Source organism: Symphalangus syndactylus, chromosome 3 (assembly GCF_028878055.3).
Source record: "Symphalangus syndactylus isolate Jambi chromosome 3, NHGRI_mSymSyn1-v2.1_pri, whole genome shotgun sequence".
Lineage (NCBI taxonomy): Eukaryota > Metazoa > Chordata > Mammalia > Primates > Hylobatidae > Symphalangus > Symphalangus syndactylus.
The window spans coordinates 52,277,254-52,296,858 of NC_072425.2; the positions used below are offsets into that span (position 1 = coordinate 52,277,254).

Consider the following 19,605-nt stretch of genomic DNA (forward strand, 5'->3'; position numbering starts at 1 on the left):
GATACAGTAATGAAAACAGTGTGTGGCTGGGCACAATGGCTCACACCTGTAATCCCAGCACTTTGTGAGGCTGAGGCGGGTGGATCACTTGAGGTCAGGAGTTCGAGAGCAGTCTGGCCAACATGGTTAAACTCTGTCTCTACTAAAAATTCCAAAAAATTAGCCGGGTGTGGTGGCAGGTGCCTGTAATCCCAGCTACTGGGAGGCTGAGGCAGGAGAATCGCTTGACCAGGAGGCGGAGGTTGCAGTGAGCAGAGATCGCACCACTGTACTCCAGCCTAGGCGACAGAGCAAGACGCTGTCTAAAAACAAAAAAAGAAAACAGTGTGGTACTAGCATAAGTACAGACATATAGACGAATAGAATAAACTAAACAGCCCAGAAATAAACCCTTCCAAATAGCGTCAGATACTTTTCAACAAAAGTACAAAGACCATTCAGTGGAGAACACCAGTCTCTTCAACAATGGTGCTGGGAAAACTGGATATTCATATACAAAAGAATGAAGTTGGACACCTACCTTATGTAATATTAAAAAACGAACTAAAAGACCTAAACTTAAGGGTTAAATTATAAAATTCTTAGAGAAAATATAGAGGAAAACCTTTATGACATTGAATTTGGCATGGAATTACTTGGATTTGTCACCAAAAACACAGGTAAAAAAGAAAAAATAGATAAACTGGTCTCCATCAAAATTTAAAACTTTTGGGAGAGATTTGTTGAAGGATACAAAATTACAGCTAGATAGGAGGAATAAGTTCTATATCATTGTAAGATGACTATAATTAACGATAATATATAGCTTCAAGTAGCTAGAAGATACTGATGGTTCCCAACACAAAGAAATGATAAATGTTTAAGCTGATGGAAATGCTAATTACCCTGATCTGATCACTATACATTATATGTATTGAAACATCACTATGTACCCTATGAATATGTAAAATTACTATTAGTCAATTAAAAATTAAATAAAAATAAATTTTAAAAATTAAAAATTTCTGCTCATCAAAGGACACTATCAAGAGTCAAAAGACAACCTAGAGAAAGTATTTTGAAATCATATATTTAAGAGGAAATTAATATCTAGAATATATAAACTCTACAATTCAACAACAAAAAACAACCCAATTCAAAAATGGGCTAAGGACTTGCACAGACATTTCCTCAAAGATATACAAATGGACAACCAGCACATAAAAATACATTTAACATCACTAACCATTAGGAGGATGTAAATCAAAACCACAGTGAGATATCACTTCCTACCCATTAGGTTGGCTATAGCCAAAAAAAAAAAAAAAAAAAAAAAAAAGCAGAAAATAACAAGTATTAAAGTAGTTGTAGAGAAATTGAAGTACTTGTGCTTTGCTGGTGTAAAATGGTACAAGCGCTGTGGAAAAGAGTACACGGTTCTTCAAATAATTAAACATAGAATTACCATATGATCCAGCAATTCTATTTCCAGGTATATAATTACACTTAAAAGAATTGAAAGGGGTGCAAACAGATATCAGTACACTAATGTTCACAGCAGGATTATTCACAATAGTCCAAAAGTAAAAACAACCAGTGCCCATCAGCAAAAGAATGGATAAGCAAAATGTATATACATTTAATGGAATATGATCCAGCCTTAATAAAAAGGCAGGAGGAGGGCACTGGGCTTGGGAGGCCAAGATAGGTCAATTGCTTGAGCCCAGTAGTTTGAGACCAGCATGGGCAACATGGCGAAACTGCATCTCTACAAAAAATACATAAATTAGCTGACATGGTGGCGTGCGCCTGTAGTCCCAGCTACTTGGGAGGCTGAGGTGGGAGGATCACCTGAGCCAGGGACAGTCAAAGCTGCCATGAGCTGTGACTGCACCACTGGACTCCAGCCTGGGCGACAGAGTGAGACCCTGTCTCAAAAAAAAAAAAAAAAAAAAAAAAAAAGAAATCTGACACATGCTACGACATGGAGAAACTTTGAGGACATTATGCTAAGTGAAAAGACACTCCACATATATGAGGTACCTAGAATAGTCAAATTCATAGAAACAGAAAACACAACAGTGGTAGCAAGCGCTAAGAGAAGGCAGGAATGAAGAGTTAATGTTTAATGGTATGTTTCCGTTTGGGATGATGAAAAACTTCTGGAGAAGGATAGTGGTGACGGTTACAAAACAATGTGGATACTGGTGATGGTTACAGAACAATGTGACTGGTTTTTTCTACCCTAGTAATGTTATAACTAGCAAAGACCAGCTCCTAGAAGCTCTTTACCCTCCACAGGAAAAATACACCAATTATACTTCATACCTGCCTGAAAGCACGTAGAGTCAAATCAGCTTTGGAAATGGAGACTAGTGCTCCCATTTTCCATCATCCATTCAAATGCATAACGAAACAGCAACATTAAGTGATTCATCTATTACCATAACTGCCAGCACACTCCCCGGTCATTACTGTATTATAACACTTGTGAAGCAGAAATATTTAATTTTTCTGGCATAAGACTACCTCTGATCAAATATAACAAAATCATGAGAATGCCTCAAGGTACTATAGTACAGAACTGCCCATGTTTCTTTGTGGAAAAAAATCCTAGGCCTGACAGATCTTATTAGCTCAACCATATAGAATAAATAATAATAAAAAACAATAGAACCCCAAATAAAGGAGAGTTAGTACAAGTCCTAAAAACAATAGTCATGACCTGGTTAGGCTTTTGAGAGAATCTGAACCTTGAAATATTATTTAAGTTGACTTTCAGAACTGGTTTCTGTGTGAATTAATGCTGTCAATAATTTGATGCTATCCAAATGAGTAGAACCTGAGGTATTACGATGCAACCAAACTTAATTTCAGTTATGCCCAAAAACAAAGGGAATAAAAGGAAGTACTTTAAAGTACCCATATCAGGCTTTAGGAAGCATTACTTCACAAGAATCAGGCTTTGGTATTTAAACTTGAAATGTACAATTGAGAAGCTGAAAACAGAGTCTGGCTCAGGAAGTTAGCAGTATACCACTACATGATAAGCCTGCTGTGATGATATTCTTTATTAACATTTGTTGTTTTACTTCAAATACTCTTGAAAGAATGTTTTTCCAAAATGTGCATTTTAAATAAATTTGAATATAACCACACTTCTTTCAAGACATTCCACAATATAAATTGTTCACTGATTTGTACAGAAGTAATCCTCCTCCAGTTATTCCAAATAATTGCAAATTCCACAAGTCAATGAGAATATTTTCTACTGCTTGAAAGCTTTTAAGAAAAGGATGTTATGGATGAATCCCCAATTAATATCAGCTTTGTTTTCCATATATGTTTAAATTCAAAGACTTCAGACTTTACCTTGAAATGTTTAAACGTGCGCTTACGATATTCAAACCACTCCACAAAAAAATGCAGGCTTCGGAAAAACATGAACAGATCTTTTCTCTCTTCTGCTCTGTAGGAATAAATGATTCTCTGATTAATAAATATCATTAAATGATAGACCCAATCTAGCTTTCTTATTTTTCCTTTTCATGTATCCTACACTAAAACCAAAAACTTGATGTAGTTCTACATATCAATTCCTACACTTGTGTGTGTGTGTTCCTCTGCTGTGACTGCTAATGCTACTTTCTCAGCCTAGAATACCCCTTTCCCCATTTTCAAACATTTAAGTCTATGTATTATTTAAATCACTCAAATGCCACATTCTCTGAAATTTTATTTGATGACTATAATATAATAAAGAATAATGAAGAACAGACAGTATGTAAGTGCCAGTTTCTGGCACAGCACTTTAAAACCCTTGGAACTTCCTGAGTAACAGATGTGTCTTTGTTATGCTAATGAGTTGTCTCATAGTGGCTTCCACGTATTGCAGACTGGAGGCTGTTCACCAGGAAAACACATCAAACATCACCAAACACATCATTTGAGGGCTAACCGGGAGCATAGCAGAGCTTCCTGGTTGGTGAATACACTGATGTGCTGGGAGGATAATGTGCCTGGATTCCACAAGGAATCTCTGTCTCCCCAACCCCCAGACCTTCGTCTATGTATTACTTCCATTTGGCTGTGTCTGGGTTGTATCCTTCATAATAAAACGCTAATTATAAGTATAGTGTTTTCAGTATGTTCTGTGAGTGGTTCTGAGTGGTTCTAGCACATTATTAAACCTGAGAGATTTGTGGGAACTCCAGAATTTATGGCCAGTTGGTCCTAACTGCAGGTGGACCTTGATACTTGCAGCTGGAGTGTGAAGTAGAGGCACTCTTTGTGGAGACCTCTGCCTATAACTTGTGGGGTCTGTTAGTGTGAGAACTGAACTGAGCTGCAGGACATCCAGTTGGTGACAGAGAACCACTGTCAGAACAATTACCACACCACCACACCACATATCCTATTCCCTAACAGCTAGAAATAATCTCATTTCTTTGCCTATGAGAACTGTCACAGGAATGAGTCTTAATTCTCTTAATAGTACATCTATGTTAATAATGTAAGTCACATACACCACAAGTAACTGGAAGAAAAGAACCATGTATCATTTAATCATTCATTTGATAAATGATTGCGGGAGTTGAGTTCCTGTACCAGTCATGATAGAGTAAGCATATTCCACCCCAATGCTTCCATTAACTATAATTTAAAACCATGAACACAGTACATAAAGCAAATATCAGAAACTCTGAAATGTGGAAAGAAGAAAGCAGGACAGGTAGAGTCTTCAGGAATCAAGGGAGGACCTGGAAATGAATTCCTTAGGATTTATTTTTGCCTCCTGTATATCCCAGTCTGTACATAGGAGCAAACTGCAACCCAGAATTACCAAAGGGTACATTAACAACAACAACCCAAAAGGCCCCAGGAAAGACCATTCCCTCTAACCAAAGGAGATCATGCAAAATCAGAAGAAACAGGCCCGGCAGAAGGGAACCCTAATGCCAAAGAGGAGCTGTGCCCCTTTCACTCCTAATCAGGCACTTTAGCCACAGAGGCTGAGGTGTGAAGCCTGTCAACCATCACTGCCAACAATAAGAAAAGCAGGCAAAGCAGAGTCCTCACCTCCCAATCAGGTACTGCTATCGGAAAGACTGAGAGAGGAAGCTTTGTCAGCTAGCCCCACCTGACAACAAGCAAACATAAGCAAAGAAAGGATGTCATTTCTGATCTCGACCAGCATGGCAGCTGCACACACAGTGGGGTGCTCTGTTAACTTTCCACACCCTGCACTTAAGTCATCCCAAGAAGAGATAAGGGAGAATCAGAGAAGAGGAGCCTTCAGACAAGAATCTTTTACATCTGTTTATGAAGTCCTAAATAACCCCTACATAAAATGAACCAGAATCTACACAGAAAAAAATACTGAAAACTAAATTATAGTGTAGAATAATTTCCAGAATTCACATTGGCCTCGGGATAGTACATAAGTGGGGCAGACCACAATAGGATATTGAACTACAGACTAAAGTGGGCTAGGGTGTGCTTTTGAATTAGAAATGCATCAATAAGAACAAAAAAAAAAAAAAGGCAAAATAGGAAGTGCTAGGAGTCATCCTGTCTTAGAAACACTGAAAACTACTGCACAGCTGTCAGAATCACTTTTACTGGAATTTGGGAAGAGAGTAAAAAGCTTACAACTGAGAAAACACTTAATCAGAAAAAGGGCAACTGAAAAAGGGTAAGAGCGTTTTGTAGTACTGTAACATACCCTTGCCACACTCCCTACCTGGCCACAGTAGCGGTCTTAAAGATAGCATGCTACTTTACTAGCCTGAGAACCTAATCCTGACAACAGTCAAAGGGATCTTGTTCTCAAGGAATTGTTTGTCTTGACTTGGTTCCCAAGTAAAAGAGACCTCATTCCTAAGGAATTGTTTTGATTCAAGGGGTCTGACTGCATTTCAGCTAAGTCAGAACTTTCTTGCAATTGGTACAGGAGCTAGAAAGAAATTAGGTAGATAGTGAGGGTTAAGGAGCCCTCAGCAAGGCTTCCCTTTTAATAAAAAGCAGCTCCCAAATCATTTCTTTTCTAACAAAGAGCAGCCTGAAAAATAGAGCTGCAAACATAGATAAGCAAGCTAGAAGTTTGCACAGGTAAATGCTCTGCAATAGAAAAGGGATACCTGGAAGCCAAGTATGTTAAACAAGGAGGCTGCATCTTCCCTTTTCTTTTTTTTTTTTTTTTTTTTTTTTTGAGACAAAGTCTCACTCTGGAGTGCAGTGATGGCTCACCAAAACCTCCGCTTCCTGGGTTCAAGTGATTCTCTTGCCTCAGCCTCCCAAGCAGCTGGGATTACAGGCGTGCGCCATGATGCCTGGCTAATTTTTTTGTGTATTTTTAGTAGAGACAGGGTTTCACCATATTGGCCAGGCTGGTCTCGAACTCCTGACCTCAGGTGATCTGCCCACCTCGGCCTCCCAAAGTGCTGGGATTACAGGCGTGAGCCACTGCACCCGGTCTCCATCTTCCCTTTTCTTTGTCACCATGTGTACGGTAAAAAAGTAGGCAACATGGCGCTGGCCCGGTAGAGAACCATCTGCATAATAAAAGATCAGGGTGGGGTAGCCAGCTTCTTCACATCCTATGCAAGTGGCACACCTGGTCCGACCAATTTTTTGTGCCCTATGTAAATCAGACACTGCCTCCTCAAGCTCATCTGTAAAACCTGCATTTGACTGCGGAAGCGGCAACCCATTTTCTCCGTGACCCCTCTCTGTGCAGACAGCTCCTCTCCTTCTTTCACCTATTAAACATTCCACTCTTAACCTCACAGTGGTGTGTTTATGTCCTGGTTTTCCGTGGCTGTGGGACAATGAACCTTGGGTATTACCCCAGACAACAATGCTGCTTCACCATGAAGACATAGCTACACGGGATGTTTTTCAAAAATACTAAAAGGCAAATTAACAAGTCGCTGCTGTGTAGGGCAAAAGAACAGTTGAGACAAACAACAGATATGCTGAAAGCCAAGGAAAGAAAAGGTAGGGAATGAGAATCTTTGGGGAATAAAGTCTTGGAAAAAGTGCTCAAGTGTACCAGGGAACTAGAAAGCCACTTGAATGCTCAGGGCAGAATGCATGCTTAGAAGAGATCTGAGGGGAGCATAACTTCAACCTCTGGCTAATCTGTAGGCTAAGGATAGGACTAAGGCAGGGTTGTGAAAGACCTGGCTAAGCACTGAAGTAGTGTCCCCATAGAGAAACAAAATGCATATACCTGGAGAAGACATCTTTTTTTTCTTATTTTTTTCCTTTTTGCTCATCACAATATTCAAAATGTACAGTATTTAATGACAATAACAAAAAACTAAGCATGCAAACAAACAAGAAAATATGGCCCAGTCATAGGAAAAAAAAAAAAAGAAATTAACAGAAACTTATCCTGTTGAATGACTAGGGGAATTACTAGGCTATAACTTTAAATCAACTATCTTAAATATGTTTAGAGAACTCAAGAAAACCAAGAGAACAAAGTATGCAACAAACAGGAAATGGCAATAAAGAGAGAAATTTTTACAAAAGAAATAGAAATTTTAGAACTGAAAAGTACAACAAATGAAATTAAAAATTCACTAAAGGGGCTCAACAGCAGATTGGAGCGGGCATAAGAATCAGTAAAAATGGCCGGGCGCGGTGTCTTACGCCTGTAATCCCAGCACTTTAGGAGGCCGAGGTGGGCGGATCACAAGGCTAGGAGACCAGCCTAGCCAATGTGGTGAAACCCCGTCTCTATTAAAAAAACCACAAAAATTAGCCGGGTTTGGTGGTGTGGGCCTGTAATCCCAGCTACTTGGGAGGCTGAGGCAGGAGAATCCCTTGAACCCAAGAGGTGGAGGTTGCAGTGAACTGAGATTGCGGCACTGAGCTCCAGCCTGGGCAACAGAGTGAGACTCCATCTCCAAAAAAAAAAAAAAAGAATCAGTAAAAATGAATACAGGTCAAGTGAAATTATCCAGTCTAAGAAAGAAAAAAGAATGAAGAAAAATAAACGGAGCCTAAGAGACGTGTGGGACACCCAAAAAAGTACTAACATATACATAATGAAAGTCAAAGAAGGAAAGCTGAAAAAAAAGGGAGCTGAAATTATATCTTGAGAAATGATAGTCAAATCCCTCTGGATGAAAAAGTTAATATACACAACCAAGAAGTGCATAAACTGCAAATAGGATAAACTCAAAGAGATCCACATCAAGACACATTATAGTAAATCTGTTGAACTCCAAAGAGAGAGAATCCTGAGACTGATATCCAGCAAAACTCTCTCACAAATGCAATAGAAATTAAGACATTCCTTGATTAAAGAAAGCTGAGGTCTGTTACTTGTAGACTTGACCTACAAAAAAATGCTCATGGGAATTCTTCAGGCTAAAAGGAAAAAACACTGAACAGTAACTGAAAACCATATACAGAAATAATGAACAATGGTTACATAGGTAAGTAATGAAGAAAGTATCACTGTATTTTGATTAATAAGCCCTCTTTTTCGCATATGATTTAAAGACAAATGCATAAAACAAAAATTACAAATCTATGTTAATGGCCAAACAATGTAGAAAGATGTAATCTGTGACAATCACAATATAAGGGGGAGAAACATAGATATAAGAAGCAGTTTCTTTCCTTCCTTCCTTCCTTCCTTCCTTCCTTCCTTCCTTCCTTCCCTCCCTCCCTCCTTCCTTCCCTCCCTCCTTCCTTCTTCCTTCCTTCTTTCCTTCCTTCTTTCCCTTTCTTTCTTTCTTCCTTTCTTTCTCTTTTCTTCCCTCTGTTGCCCAGGCTGGAGTGTAGTCGGCTCGCTGCAGACTCCCTGCCTCCGGCTCCCGAGATTCTCCTGCATCGGCCTGCGGGCTGCCTGGGATTGCGGGCACGCGCCACCACCCCTGCCTGGTTTGTGTCCTTTGGCTGGAGGCGGGGTTTCGCCATTTTGGACAGGCTGGTCTCCGGCTCCTGACCTCCAGCGGTCTGCCCGCCTCAGCCTCCTGAGGTGCTGGGACTGTAGACGGAGTCTCGCTCACTCGGTGCTGGGTATTGCCCGGGCTGGAGTGCGGTGGCATGGTCTTGGCTTGCTGCAGCCTCCGCCTCCCAGCCGCCTGCCTTGGCCTCCCAGGGTGCTAGGTGCTGGGTGTTGCCCGGGCTGGAGTGCGGTGGCATGGTCTTGGCTTGCTGCAGCCTCCGCCTCCCAGCCGCCTGCCTTGGCCTCCCAGGGTGCTAGGTGCTGGGTGTTGCCCGGGCTGGAGTGCGGTGGCATGGTCTTGGCTCGCTGCAGCCTCCGCCTCCCAGCCGCCTGCCTTGGCCTCCCAGGGTGCTACGATTGCAGCCTCTGCCCGGCCGCCGCCCCGTCTGGGAGGTGAGGAGCGCCTCTGCCTGGCCGCCAGCCCGTCTAGGAAGTGAGGAGCGCCTCTGCCCGGCCGCCCCGTCTGGGAAGTGAGGAGCGCCTCTGCCCGGCTGCCCCATCTGGGAAGAAGTGAGGAGTGTCTCTGCCCGGCCGCCCCGTCTGGGAAGTGAGGAGCGCCTCTGCCCAGCCGCCCATCGTCTGGGAAGTGAGGAGCGCCTCTGCCCCGCCGCCCATCGTCTGGGAAGTGAGGAGCGCCTCTGCCCGGCCACCCCATCTGGGATGTGAGGAGCGCCTCTGCCCGGCCGCCCCGTCTGGGATGTGAGGAGCACCTCTGCCCGGCCGCCCATTGTCTGGGATGTGAGGAGTGCCTCTGCCCGGCCGGCCCATCTGGGAAGTGAGGAGTGCCTCTGCCCGGCCACCCCATCTGGGAAGTGAGGAGCGCCTCTGCCCGGCTGCCCCATCTGGGATGTGAGGAGCGCCTCTGCCTGGCCGCCCCATCTAGGAGGTCTACCAGGGAGGCCAGACGCAATGTGGGGGCTGGACGTGGTGGCTCACGCCTGTAGTCCCAGCACTCTGGGAGGCCAAGGCGGGTTGATCACTTGAGGCTAGGAGTTCGAGACCAGCCTGGCCAACATGGCGAAACATAAGAAAAATACAACAGACAAACCAACCAACCAACCCCGCAACAACAAAACAGGTCTACCCTGGAGTCATACTCTAATTTTTTCTATTTTCCTCCCTTTCTGATCCTTTAACCCACTTTCTTTTTCTTCCTCTTCCTTCTCCTTCCTCTTTGTCAAAGACATAGAGGATTGAGTTATTATCATTGATCCATACAAAGTCCCTCTCTCATTTATTTTCTTTAATTCCCACCCCCCATTTCTATTCCCCGTCTTCCCATGTGCAACCTTCCTAATATGTTTGATATGCATTTTTTTGTTTGTATGTATTTTTAGAAAATGTTTATTGTTTTCTGTGCAAAAAAAATTTTAAAAAGCAGAGTTTTTGCAAATTATTAAAGGTATCATTAATACCAATCTAGTTTAATATTAATTTAAACTAGGTTGTTATAAGTTTAAGATATTACCTGTAATTCTCAAGGTAACCAGTAAGAAAATAACTAAAGACTGGGAGGCCGAGGTGGGCAGACCACCTGAGTTTGGGAGTTCAAGATCAGCCTGACCAACATGGAGAAACCCCGTCTCTACTAAAAATACAAAAATTAGCTGGGTGTGGTGGCGCATGCCTATAATCCCAGCTGCTCAGGAGGCTGAGGCAGGAGAATCACTTGAACCCAGGAGGGGTTCACATACACACACACACACACACACACACACACACACACACACAGAGCAAACAGCAAAATAGTGGAAGTAAATATTTCCTTATCAGGAATTGGTTTAAATGTAAATGGATTAAACTCACCATCAAATGGCAGAGATTGGCAGAATAATTTTTTTTTTTTTTTTTTTGGTCACTGCTGGAACAGGAAAGCAAGCCAGTAGCAATCCAGCAACTGGGGGTAGACCAAGCCAGCACCATAGATACATTTTCAGGAAAGAAGTCCTCCCTTATAAAAGCAAATGCCAAAAAAGAAGTGCCTGCTACAGCGTATGTGCAGATATCAACATAAGGGAACAGGTACATGAAAAGCAAGAAAACAGGACACCTACAAAGAAACACAATAATTATTTAGCAATAGACAGTCAAAAAGAAATTTCAGAAATCTCAGATAAAAAAAAAACATTGATTTTTTTTTTTTTTTTTTTTTTTTGAGATGCAGTCTCGCTCTGTCACCAGGCTGGAGTGCAGTGGCATGATCTCGGCTCATTGCAACCTCTGCCTCCTGGGTTCAAGTGGTTCTCCTGCCTCAGCCTCCTGAGTAGCTGGGAGTACAGGCACACACCACCATGCCCAGCTAAATTTTGTATTTTTAGTAGAGAGGGGGTTTCACCATGTTGGCCAGGATGGTCTTGAGCTCTTGACCTCATGATCCACCCACCTCGGGCTCCCAAAGTGCTGGGGTTACAGGCGTGAGCCACCATGCCCAGCCTCAAAACATTAATTCTTTTTCTTTTTGAGACGGAGTCTCGCTCTGTTGCCCAGGCTGGAGTGCAGTGGCGCAATCTCGGCTCACTGCAAGCTCCGCCTCCCAGGTTCACGCCATTCTCCTGCCTCAGCCTCTCCGAGTAGCTGGGACTACAGGCACCCGCCACCATGCCCAGCTAATTTTTTTTTTGTATTTTTAGTAGAGACGGGGTTTCACCATGGTCTCGATCTCCTGACCTCGTGATCCGCCCACCTCGGCCTCCCAAAGTGCTGGGATTACAAGCGTGAGCCACCGCGCCTGGCCCAAAACATTAATTTTTAAAGAAGCTCAGTGAGATACAAGAGAATTCAGAAAAACAATACAAAGAAATCAGGAAAATAATTCAGGATATGAATGATAAATTTGTCAAAGAGATCGATATTTTTAAAAGAACAAAACAAATTCTGGAACTGAAGAAATCACTGAAGGAAATATAAAATACATTTGAAAGCTTCAACAATAAACCAGATCAGGCAGAAGAAAGAATCTCAAAACCTGAAAACAGGTATGTTGGTATAGCCCAGTCAGAAATATATATATATTTTTAAATAAAAAGACATGGGGTCTCACGATGTTAAAGAGGCTGGTCTCAAACTCCTAGCCTCAAGCGATCCTCCCATCTCAGCCTCCCAAAGTGTTAGGATTATAGGCATGAGCCACTGTGCCTGGCCAAATTAAAAAACAAAAAAGCCTTTGTGACATTTGGGACAACATGAAGTGACCAAATTTACAAATTAGCAGTATACTCAAGGGCAAAGAAACAAAGGATTAGGAAACTTATTTAATAACAGATGAAAACTTCCCAAGTCTATCAAGAGATTAAGACATTCAGAAACAAAATGTTCAACGACCTCAAAGGAAATGCAATGCAAAAAGATCTTCCTCACAGCACATTACAATCAGACTGTCTAAAGTCATATTTAAAGAGCAAATCCTATAAACGGCAAGAGAAAGGAGTCTAGTCACCTATCAAAAAAAAAAAGAAAGAAAAAGAAAAAACCTCAATCAGACTAACAGTGGATTTCTCAGGAGAAAACTCACAGGCCAGAAGAGAATGGAATGATATATTCAGTGTGTGAAGAAAATAACTGGCAACTAAATGTAGTCAACTAAATTCTCATGCATAAATGAAAGAGAAATAAAGTCATCCCAACACAAATGCTAAAAGAATTCATTACCACTAGACCATCCCTAGAAGAAATGCTCAAGGAAGTCCTAAACTTGGAGGCGAAAGGATGACATTTACCATCATGAAATCACATGAAAGTGTAAAACTCACTGGTAAAGAAAACATACAAAGCAAGAAAATAATTCAAACAGTATCACTACAAAAATCTACCAAACCACAATGACAAACTGTAAGAGAAAAAGACAGGAACAAAGAATATATAAAACAACAGAAAACAACAGTATGACAGGAACAAAGCCTCACATATCAATAATAAACTGGAACATAAACAGATTAAATTCTCTTCTTAGAAGATACAGAAAGGTTGAATGGATTCAAACATATTATCCACCTAGACACTGCTTACAAGAAACTCACTTTAACACTAAAGACAAATATAGACTGCAATTAAAGGGATGGAAAAAGATATTCCATGCAAACAAAATCCAAAAGCAAGTGGTGGCTATACTTATATCAGCTAAAATGAACTTTAAGTCAAGAACAGTTAAAAAAAAAAAAAGATGGCTGGCACGGTGACTTACATCTGTAATCCCAGCACTTTTTTTGTTTTTTTTTTTTAGATGGAGTCTCACTCTGTTGCCCAGGCTGGAGTACAGTAGCATGAGTCTCGGGAAGCTGAGGCAGGAGAATCACTTGAACCTGGGAGATGAAGCTTGCAGTGAGCCAGGATCAAGCTACTGCACTCCAGCCTGGGCAACAGAGAGAGACTCTGTCTCAAAAAGAAAAAAAAAAAAAAAAAAAGGTCATTATATAATGATAAAGGAGTCATTTCAGAAAAAATATGTAACAATTCTAAATACATATATACACCCAATATAGGAGCATCCAGATTCATAAAGCAAATATTATCAAATATAAAGAGAGAGCTAGATTGCAACACAATAATAATGAGGGACATCAATACCCCATTCACAGCATTAGACAGATCATCTGGAAAGAAAATAAACAAACAAAAAACATTGGATTTAAATTGGACTTAAGACCAAATGGACCTAACAGACATTTACAGAACATTCTATCCAACAACTGCAGAATATACATTCTTTTCATCAGAACGTAGAACATTCTACAGGACAGACTACATGTTAGGACACAAAACAAGTCTCAACATTTTTAAAAATCAAAATCATAGCATGTGTCTTCTCAGAACACACTGGAATACAACTAGAAATCAACACCAAAAGGAACCTTGGAAGCTATACACATACATGGAAATTAAAAAACATGTTCCTGAATGATCACTGGGTCAACAAAACAATTAAGATAGAAATAAAAAAATGTCTTGAAATAAGTAAAAATGGGCCAGGCGCGGTGGCTCACGCCTGTAATCGCAGCACTTTGGGAGGCTGAGGCGGGCGGATCACGAGGTCAGGAGATCGAGACCATCCTGGCTAACACGGTGAAACCCTGTCTCTACTAAAAACACAAAAAAGTTAGCCGGGCGTGGTGGCGGGCGCCTGTAGTCCCAGCTACTCTGGAGGCTGAGGCAGGAGAATGGCGTGAACCCGGGAGGCGGAGCTTGCAGTGAGCCGAGACCGAGCCACTGCACTTCAGCCTGGGCGACAGAGCGAGACTCCGTCTCAAAAAAAAAAAAAAAAAAAAAAAGAAATAAGTAAAAATGGAAACACCATAAGAAAATCAGTGAGATACAGCAAAAATGGTGCTAGGAGGGAAATTTATAGCAATAAATGCTGACATCCAGAAGGTAAAAAGTTATAAACTATAAATCTGACAATGCACCTCAAGGAACAAAGCAACAACAAACCAAACAGAAAATCAGCAGAAGAAAAGAATTACAAAAGGTCAAAGCAGAACTAAATGAAATAGAGAGTGAAAAAATAAATAAATAAATAATGCAAAGGACCAACAAAACAAAAAGTTGGTTATTTGAAAAGATAAACAAAATTGACAAACCACTAGACTAACCAAGAAAAGACCCAAACAATTTAAATGAAAATGGAGACAATACAAATGAGACCACAGAAATAAAAAAGATGAGAGACTATTATCAACAACTTATAATGACAAGCTGTAAAACCTAGAGGAAATGGAAACATACAACATACCAAGATTGAATCAGAAATAAATAGAAAACTTGAACATAATGAGTAATGAGATTGAATCAATAAGAAGTCTCCTAGGTTGGGCGTGGTGGCTCACGCCTGTGATCCCAGCACTTTGGGAGGCTGAGGCAGGTGGATCACCTGAGGTCAGGAGTTCAAGACCAGCTTGGCCAACATGGTGAAAGTACATCTCTACAAAAAATACAAAAATTAGCCGGGAATGGTGGTGCGCCACTGTATTCCCAGCTACTTGGGAGGCTGAGGCAGGAGAATCACTTGAACCCGGAAAGTGGAGGTTGCAGTGAGCCAAGATCACGCCACTACTGCACTCCAGCCTGGGAGACAGAGTGAGATTCCATCTCAAAAAAACAAAAAAACAATAAAAAGTCTAACATAGAAAAGACCAGGACCAGAAGGAGTAACAGCTGAATTCTATCAAACATACATAGAAGAACTAATATTTATCCTCCTGAAACTATTCCTAAATCATCGAAGAGGAGGGAATTCTCCCTAACTCACTACGAGAGGCCAGCATTACCCTGATACTAAAACGAGTTAAGGACACACACACACACAGAAGAAAACTACAGGCCCATATTCCTGATGAACACAGATGCAAAATCTTCAACAAAGTAACTAGCAAACCAAACCCAAAAGCACATCAGAAAGATAATATACCACGATCAGATGTAATTTATACCAAAGATGCAAGGATGATTCAACATATACAAATCAATAAATGTGATATATCACATCTACAAGATATAGGGAAAAAAACATATAATCTCAATTGATGCAGAAAAAGCATTTGATAAAATTCAACATCCTCCCAGGATTCAAACACTCAACAAACTAAGCATGGAGGGCATATATCTCAAAATAATACAGGCTACATACAAAAAACCCAAGCTAACATCATACTGAAAGTTGAAAGCGTTTCCTCTAGAAACTAGAATAAGACTTCTATCACTCCTATTCAACATATGACCAGAAGTCCTAGCCACAGCAATCAGGCAAAGGAAAGAAATAAAAGGCATCCCAATTGGAAAAGAAGGTGAAATTGTCTCTTTTTGCTTAAATGATCTTATATCTAGAGAAACCTAGACTCTACCAAGAAACTCTTAGATTTGATAAATGAATTTAGTTAAGTTGCAGGACAAAATCAATGTACAAAAATCAGTAGTGTTTCTATACACCAATAACAAATGTGCCATCTCATTCACATCCCATGCTCATTGCTTTGAAGAATTAATACTGTTAAAATGACCATATTGTCTAAAGCAATCTACCAATTCAGTGCAATCCTAGCCAATCTCTAGAGATAATCAACAATTTGCCCTTGAGTGAGTTTTTCAAATGCAAAAACAACCAACCCAGAATCCACACCTCCAACCACCTCCTTTACCAGTTCTCTCCACTATCCACCTGCTGTAATCACCCCAGGGCCATATACAAGAGAGTTAACTAGGGACAGGTCCTCTGACCCAGAGCTCACCGAAATTATTCAAACAAGCCAAGCTTAAGCCGGCTTATGCTGCCTCAACCATTCCTTCCCACGGAAACCACAATAAAAGCTCTTGCTCATAGATTTCCCCTTTCCTATTTGTCTCTTGACTGACAGTGCTCCTCATGTGGCCCCTATGGTGTGGTGGGCCTCTCCCTCTTGTGAACTGTAACTACATTTTTAATGGCAATTGTCTCTTTATCTGTTAGCCTCACTATATTATTAGTTAATAATAATAAAAGCTATTACAATAGGCTCCCATTTATTTATTTTTAGAGATAGTGTGTTGCTCTGTCACCTAGCCTGGAGTGCAGTGGCATGATCGTAACTCACTGTAACCTGGAGCTCCTGAGCTCAAGTGACCCTCCCATGTCAGCCTCCTGAGCAGCTACAACTACAGGCAGGCAGACCTGGCAAATGTTTTTCAATTTATTTTTTTGTAGAGACAGGGTCTCACTATATTGCCAACACTGATCATGAACTCCTGGGCTCAAGCGATCCTCCCATCCCAGCCTCCCAAACCATTAGGATTACAGGCATGAACCACTGCATCTGGGCCATTGATTCTTAACTTCTAAATATTAACCATGCAGTGTATATGAACACAGATATATGTCAAATATAAGCTGCTGATTCCTGTCAGTAGCCAAAAAAAACTATCCACAATATATAAATACCAGAGGTGAGATTTAGTTTCTCCATATTTGGTCACTCAAAAGGTCCTGTAACAGATGATGAACTCATTGGGACTGCTTCCCAGAGAGACCTCATGAAATTGGTCTTCACAGCAGCTATAGTGATATTTTTATGAAGGTGATTAATTTGGTGCAGCTCTTGGTCATTGAATAAATGGCCCCATGAAGCTGCTTTGAAGCTAATTTTGATAAAATTATTAGAAGCTAGAATATAGGCTGAGTATCCCTTATCCAAAAATGATTGGTACCAGAAGCATTTCAGATTTTGAATTTTTTTCAGATTTTGAAATATTTGCATGTATATAATGAGATATCTTGGGGACAGTGTCCAGGTCTTGAAGGTAATTTTATACAATATTTTAAATAATTTTATATGTGAAACAAAGTTTGTGTACAATGATCCATGAGAAAACAAAGATGTCACCATCTCAGCCACCCATGTGGATGATCTATGGCTATATAGCATCATCATCATTCCTGATTCAGAATTTATGATATCAATAAGCAATAATTTTCTTAACTTATTCACACATAAGAACTTAACAGTGAAAAACAGGACATGTCATTAAATAGTGAAAAAATAATGTATGCAGTGTAGTATCACCAAAATACCAGTTTACCAGCTTTTAAAAAAAAGCAACAACTGACAATGGTAGGCTTTCAGTCTCCACCTATGATGCTGTGTTTTGATTAAAATGTTACTATAGGCCAGGTGTGGTGGCTCACGCCTGTAATCCCAGTGCTTTGGGAGGCCAAGGCGGGTGAATCACCTGAGGTCAGGAGTTTGAACAGACTGTCCAATGTGGTGAAACCCCATCTCTACTAAAAATACAAAAATTAGCTGGGCGTGATGGCGGGCACCTGTAATCCCAGCTACTCTGGAGACCAAGGCAGAAGAATCGCTTGAACCCAGGAGGCGGAGGTTGCAGTGAGCCAAGATCGCACCATTGCACTCCAACATGAGCAACAAGAGTGAAACTCCATCTCAAAAAATACATAAAATAAAATAAAATGTTACTGTATACTGTATTTTAATTTTTCAGGTGAGAAGAAACATAAGAAGCAATTGTGGGACCAAGAAATGGGTTCTCTAGGGATAAGGAGGCATTCTGCTGGATGGCTCCTGTAGAGCCATTTGTAAATGTTTCCTCCAAAGGCCAGGCACGGTGGCTCACGCCTGTAATCCCAGTACTCTGGGAGGCTGAGGTGAGCAGATCACCTGAGACCAAGAGTTCGAGACCAGCCTGCCCAACATGGCAAAACCCTGTCTCTACTAAAAATACAAAAATAAGCTGGGTGTGGTGGCATGCGCCTGTAATTCCAGCTACTCGGGAGGCTGAGGCAGGAGCATTGCTTGAACCCGAGAGGTGGAGGTTGCAGTGAGCCGAGATTGTGCCACCGCACTCCAGCCTGGGAAACAGAGTGAGACTCTGTCTCAAAAAATAAATGAATACATGAAAATAAAATAAACGTTTCCTCCACAGTTATCTGCCTCATTAACAACAATTTCTGTCTTATTAATCTAGCTTTGATTTTAGAATCTGACATGATTTCTTGTTCTGTTATGAAGGCATGCTGCTACCGCAGCTGAAGGGAGCTAGGTCTTTTCCCTTGAGGATGTTGAATGAACTGCATTGTACACGTGCGTTTTGACTGCAAACGCAAGTCAGGTGTGGAATTTTCCACTTAAGGTATCACGTCAGCAATCAAAAAATTTCAGATTTTAGAGCAGTTTGGATTTCAGATTATGGATGTTCAACCTGCAGTAACTCCATGAGAGCTCTTGGGGAAGTCAGTACTGAACTAACTGAATCGTGATCCTCTCAAACAATGTCCTCAAAACAGCCTCAGATGTTTGAAAAAATGAGCACGTGTGTGTAATAATCATTCAGCTTACCTATACAATGATTAATCAGAGGAATAATTTCTTCCCAAATCCCTTCCAGGTATAATTTTTTAGACTTTTCTGTGTTTTATTTTAAAAATAATGCCTTTTTAAAAAGAAAAAGACCACGGATACTGAAGAAAGCATCTGGCACATAAAATTCATTATTGAGGACTCTTAATTAGATCAGTTGAGTGATATGTAAATAGTGGTGGGCATATATACTTACTAAAGGAGTTTAGGAATCTGTGCCACAAGTAATACCCAACAATAAGTAATCTGTAAAATGAAGTAATTTTATGTCTAGAGGGTGGCCCAAAGAAACAGTGTTTTGTATATCTGGTTTCGCTGAGAAGGATTCCCCAAGTACTGGTAATCATCTCATGTTATAAAGAAGAGATCTAAGTTGTGGATGTTCTTCTACAGCTCTATCATTCCAATTCCAGCAAATTCCATCATTTCTCAGACATATTTTATTCTTTAATTCATAAATTTATAAGTTTTTAGAATGGGACAGAACCCTGGAAATAATTTTTTTTTTTTTTTGAGATGGAGTCTCGCTCTGTCACCCAAGCTGGACTGCAGTGGCGCTGTCTTGGCTCACTGCCAGCTCTGCCTCCCAGGTTCACACCATTCTCCCGCCTCAAACTACTGAGTAGCTGGGACTACAGGTGCCCGCCACTGTGCCTGGCTAATTTTTTGTATTTTTAGTAGAGACGCGGTTTCACCATGTTAGCCAGGATGGTCTCAATCTCCTGACCTCATGATCCGCCCGCCTTGGACTCCCAAAGTGCTGGGATTACAGGCATGAGCCACCGCGCCCGGTGAACCCTGGAAATAATTATTTCCAGT

General features: G+C 41.0%; 1 protein-coding gene across 3 annotated transcripts in view; it reads right to left on the reverse strand.

Annotated features, from left to right (window-relative positions):
- Window positions 1–19,605, reverse strand: part of CENPP (centromere protein P) — a 289,893-nt gene that overhangs the window by 220,901 nt on the left and 49,387 nt on the right. For all 3 annotated transcript variants that reach the window (XM_063636263.1, XM_055271954.2, XM_063636262.1), the window contains exon 5: window positions 3,352–3,448. In XM_063636263.1, the coding sequence (XP_063492333.1) occupies window positions 3,352–3,448 (97 nt within the window). The remainder of the gene's footprint in view (window positions 1–3,351; window positions 3,449–19,605) is intronic.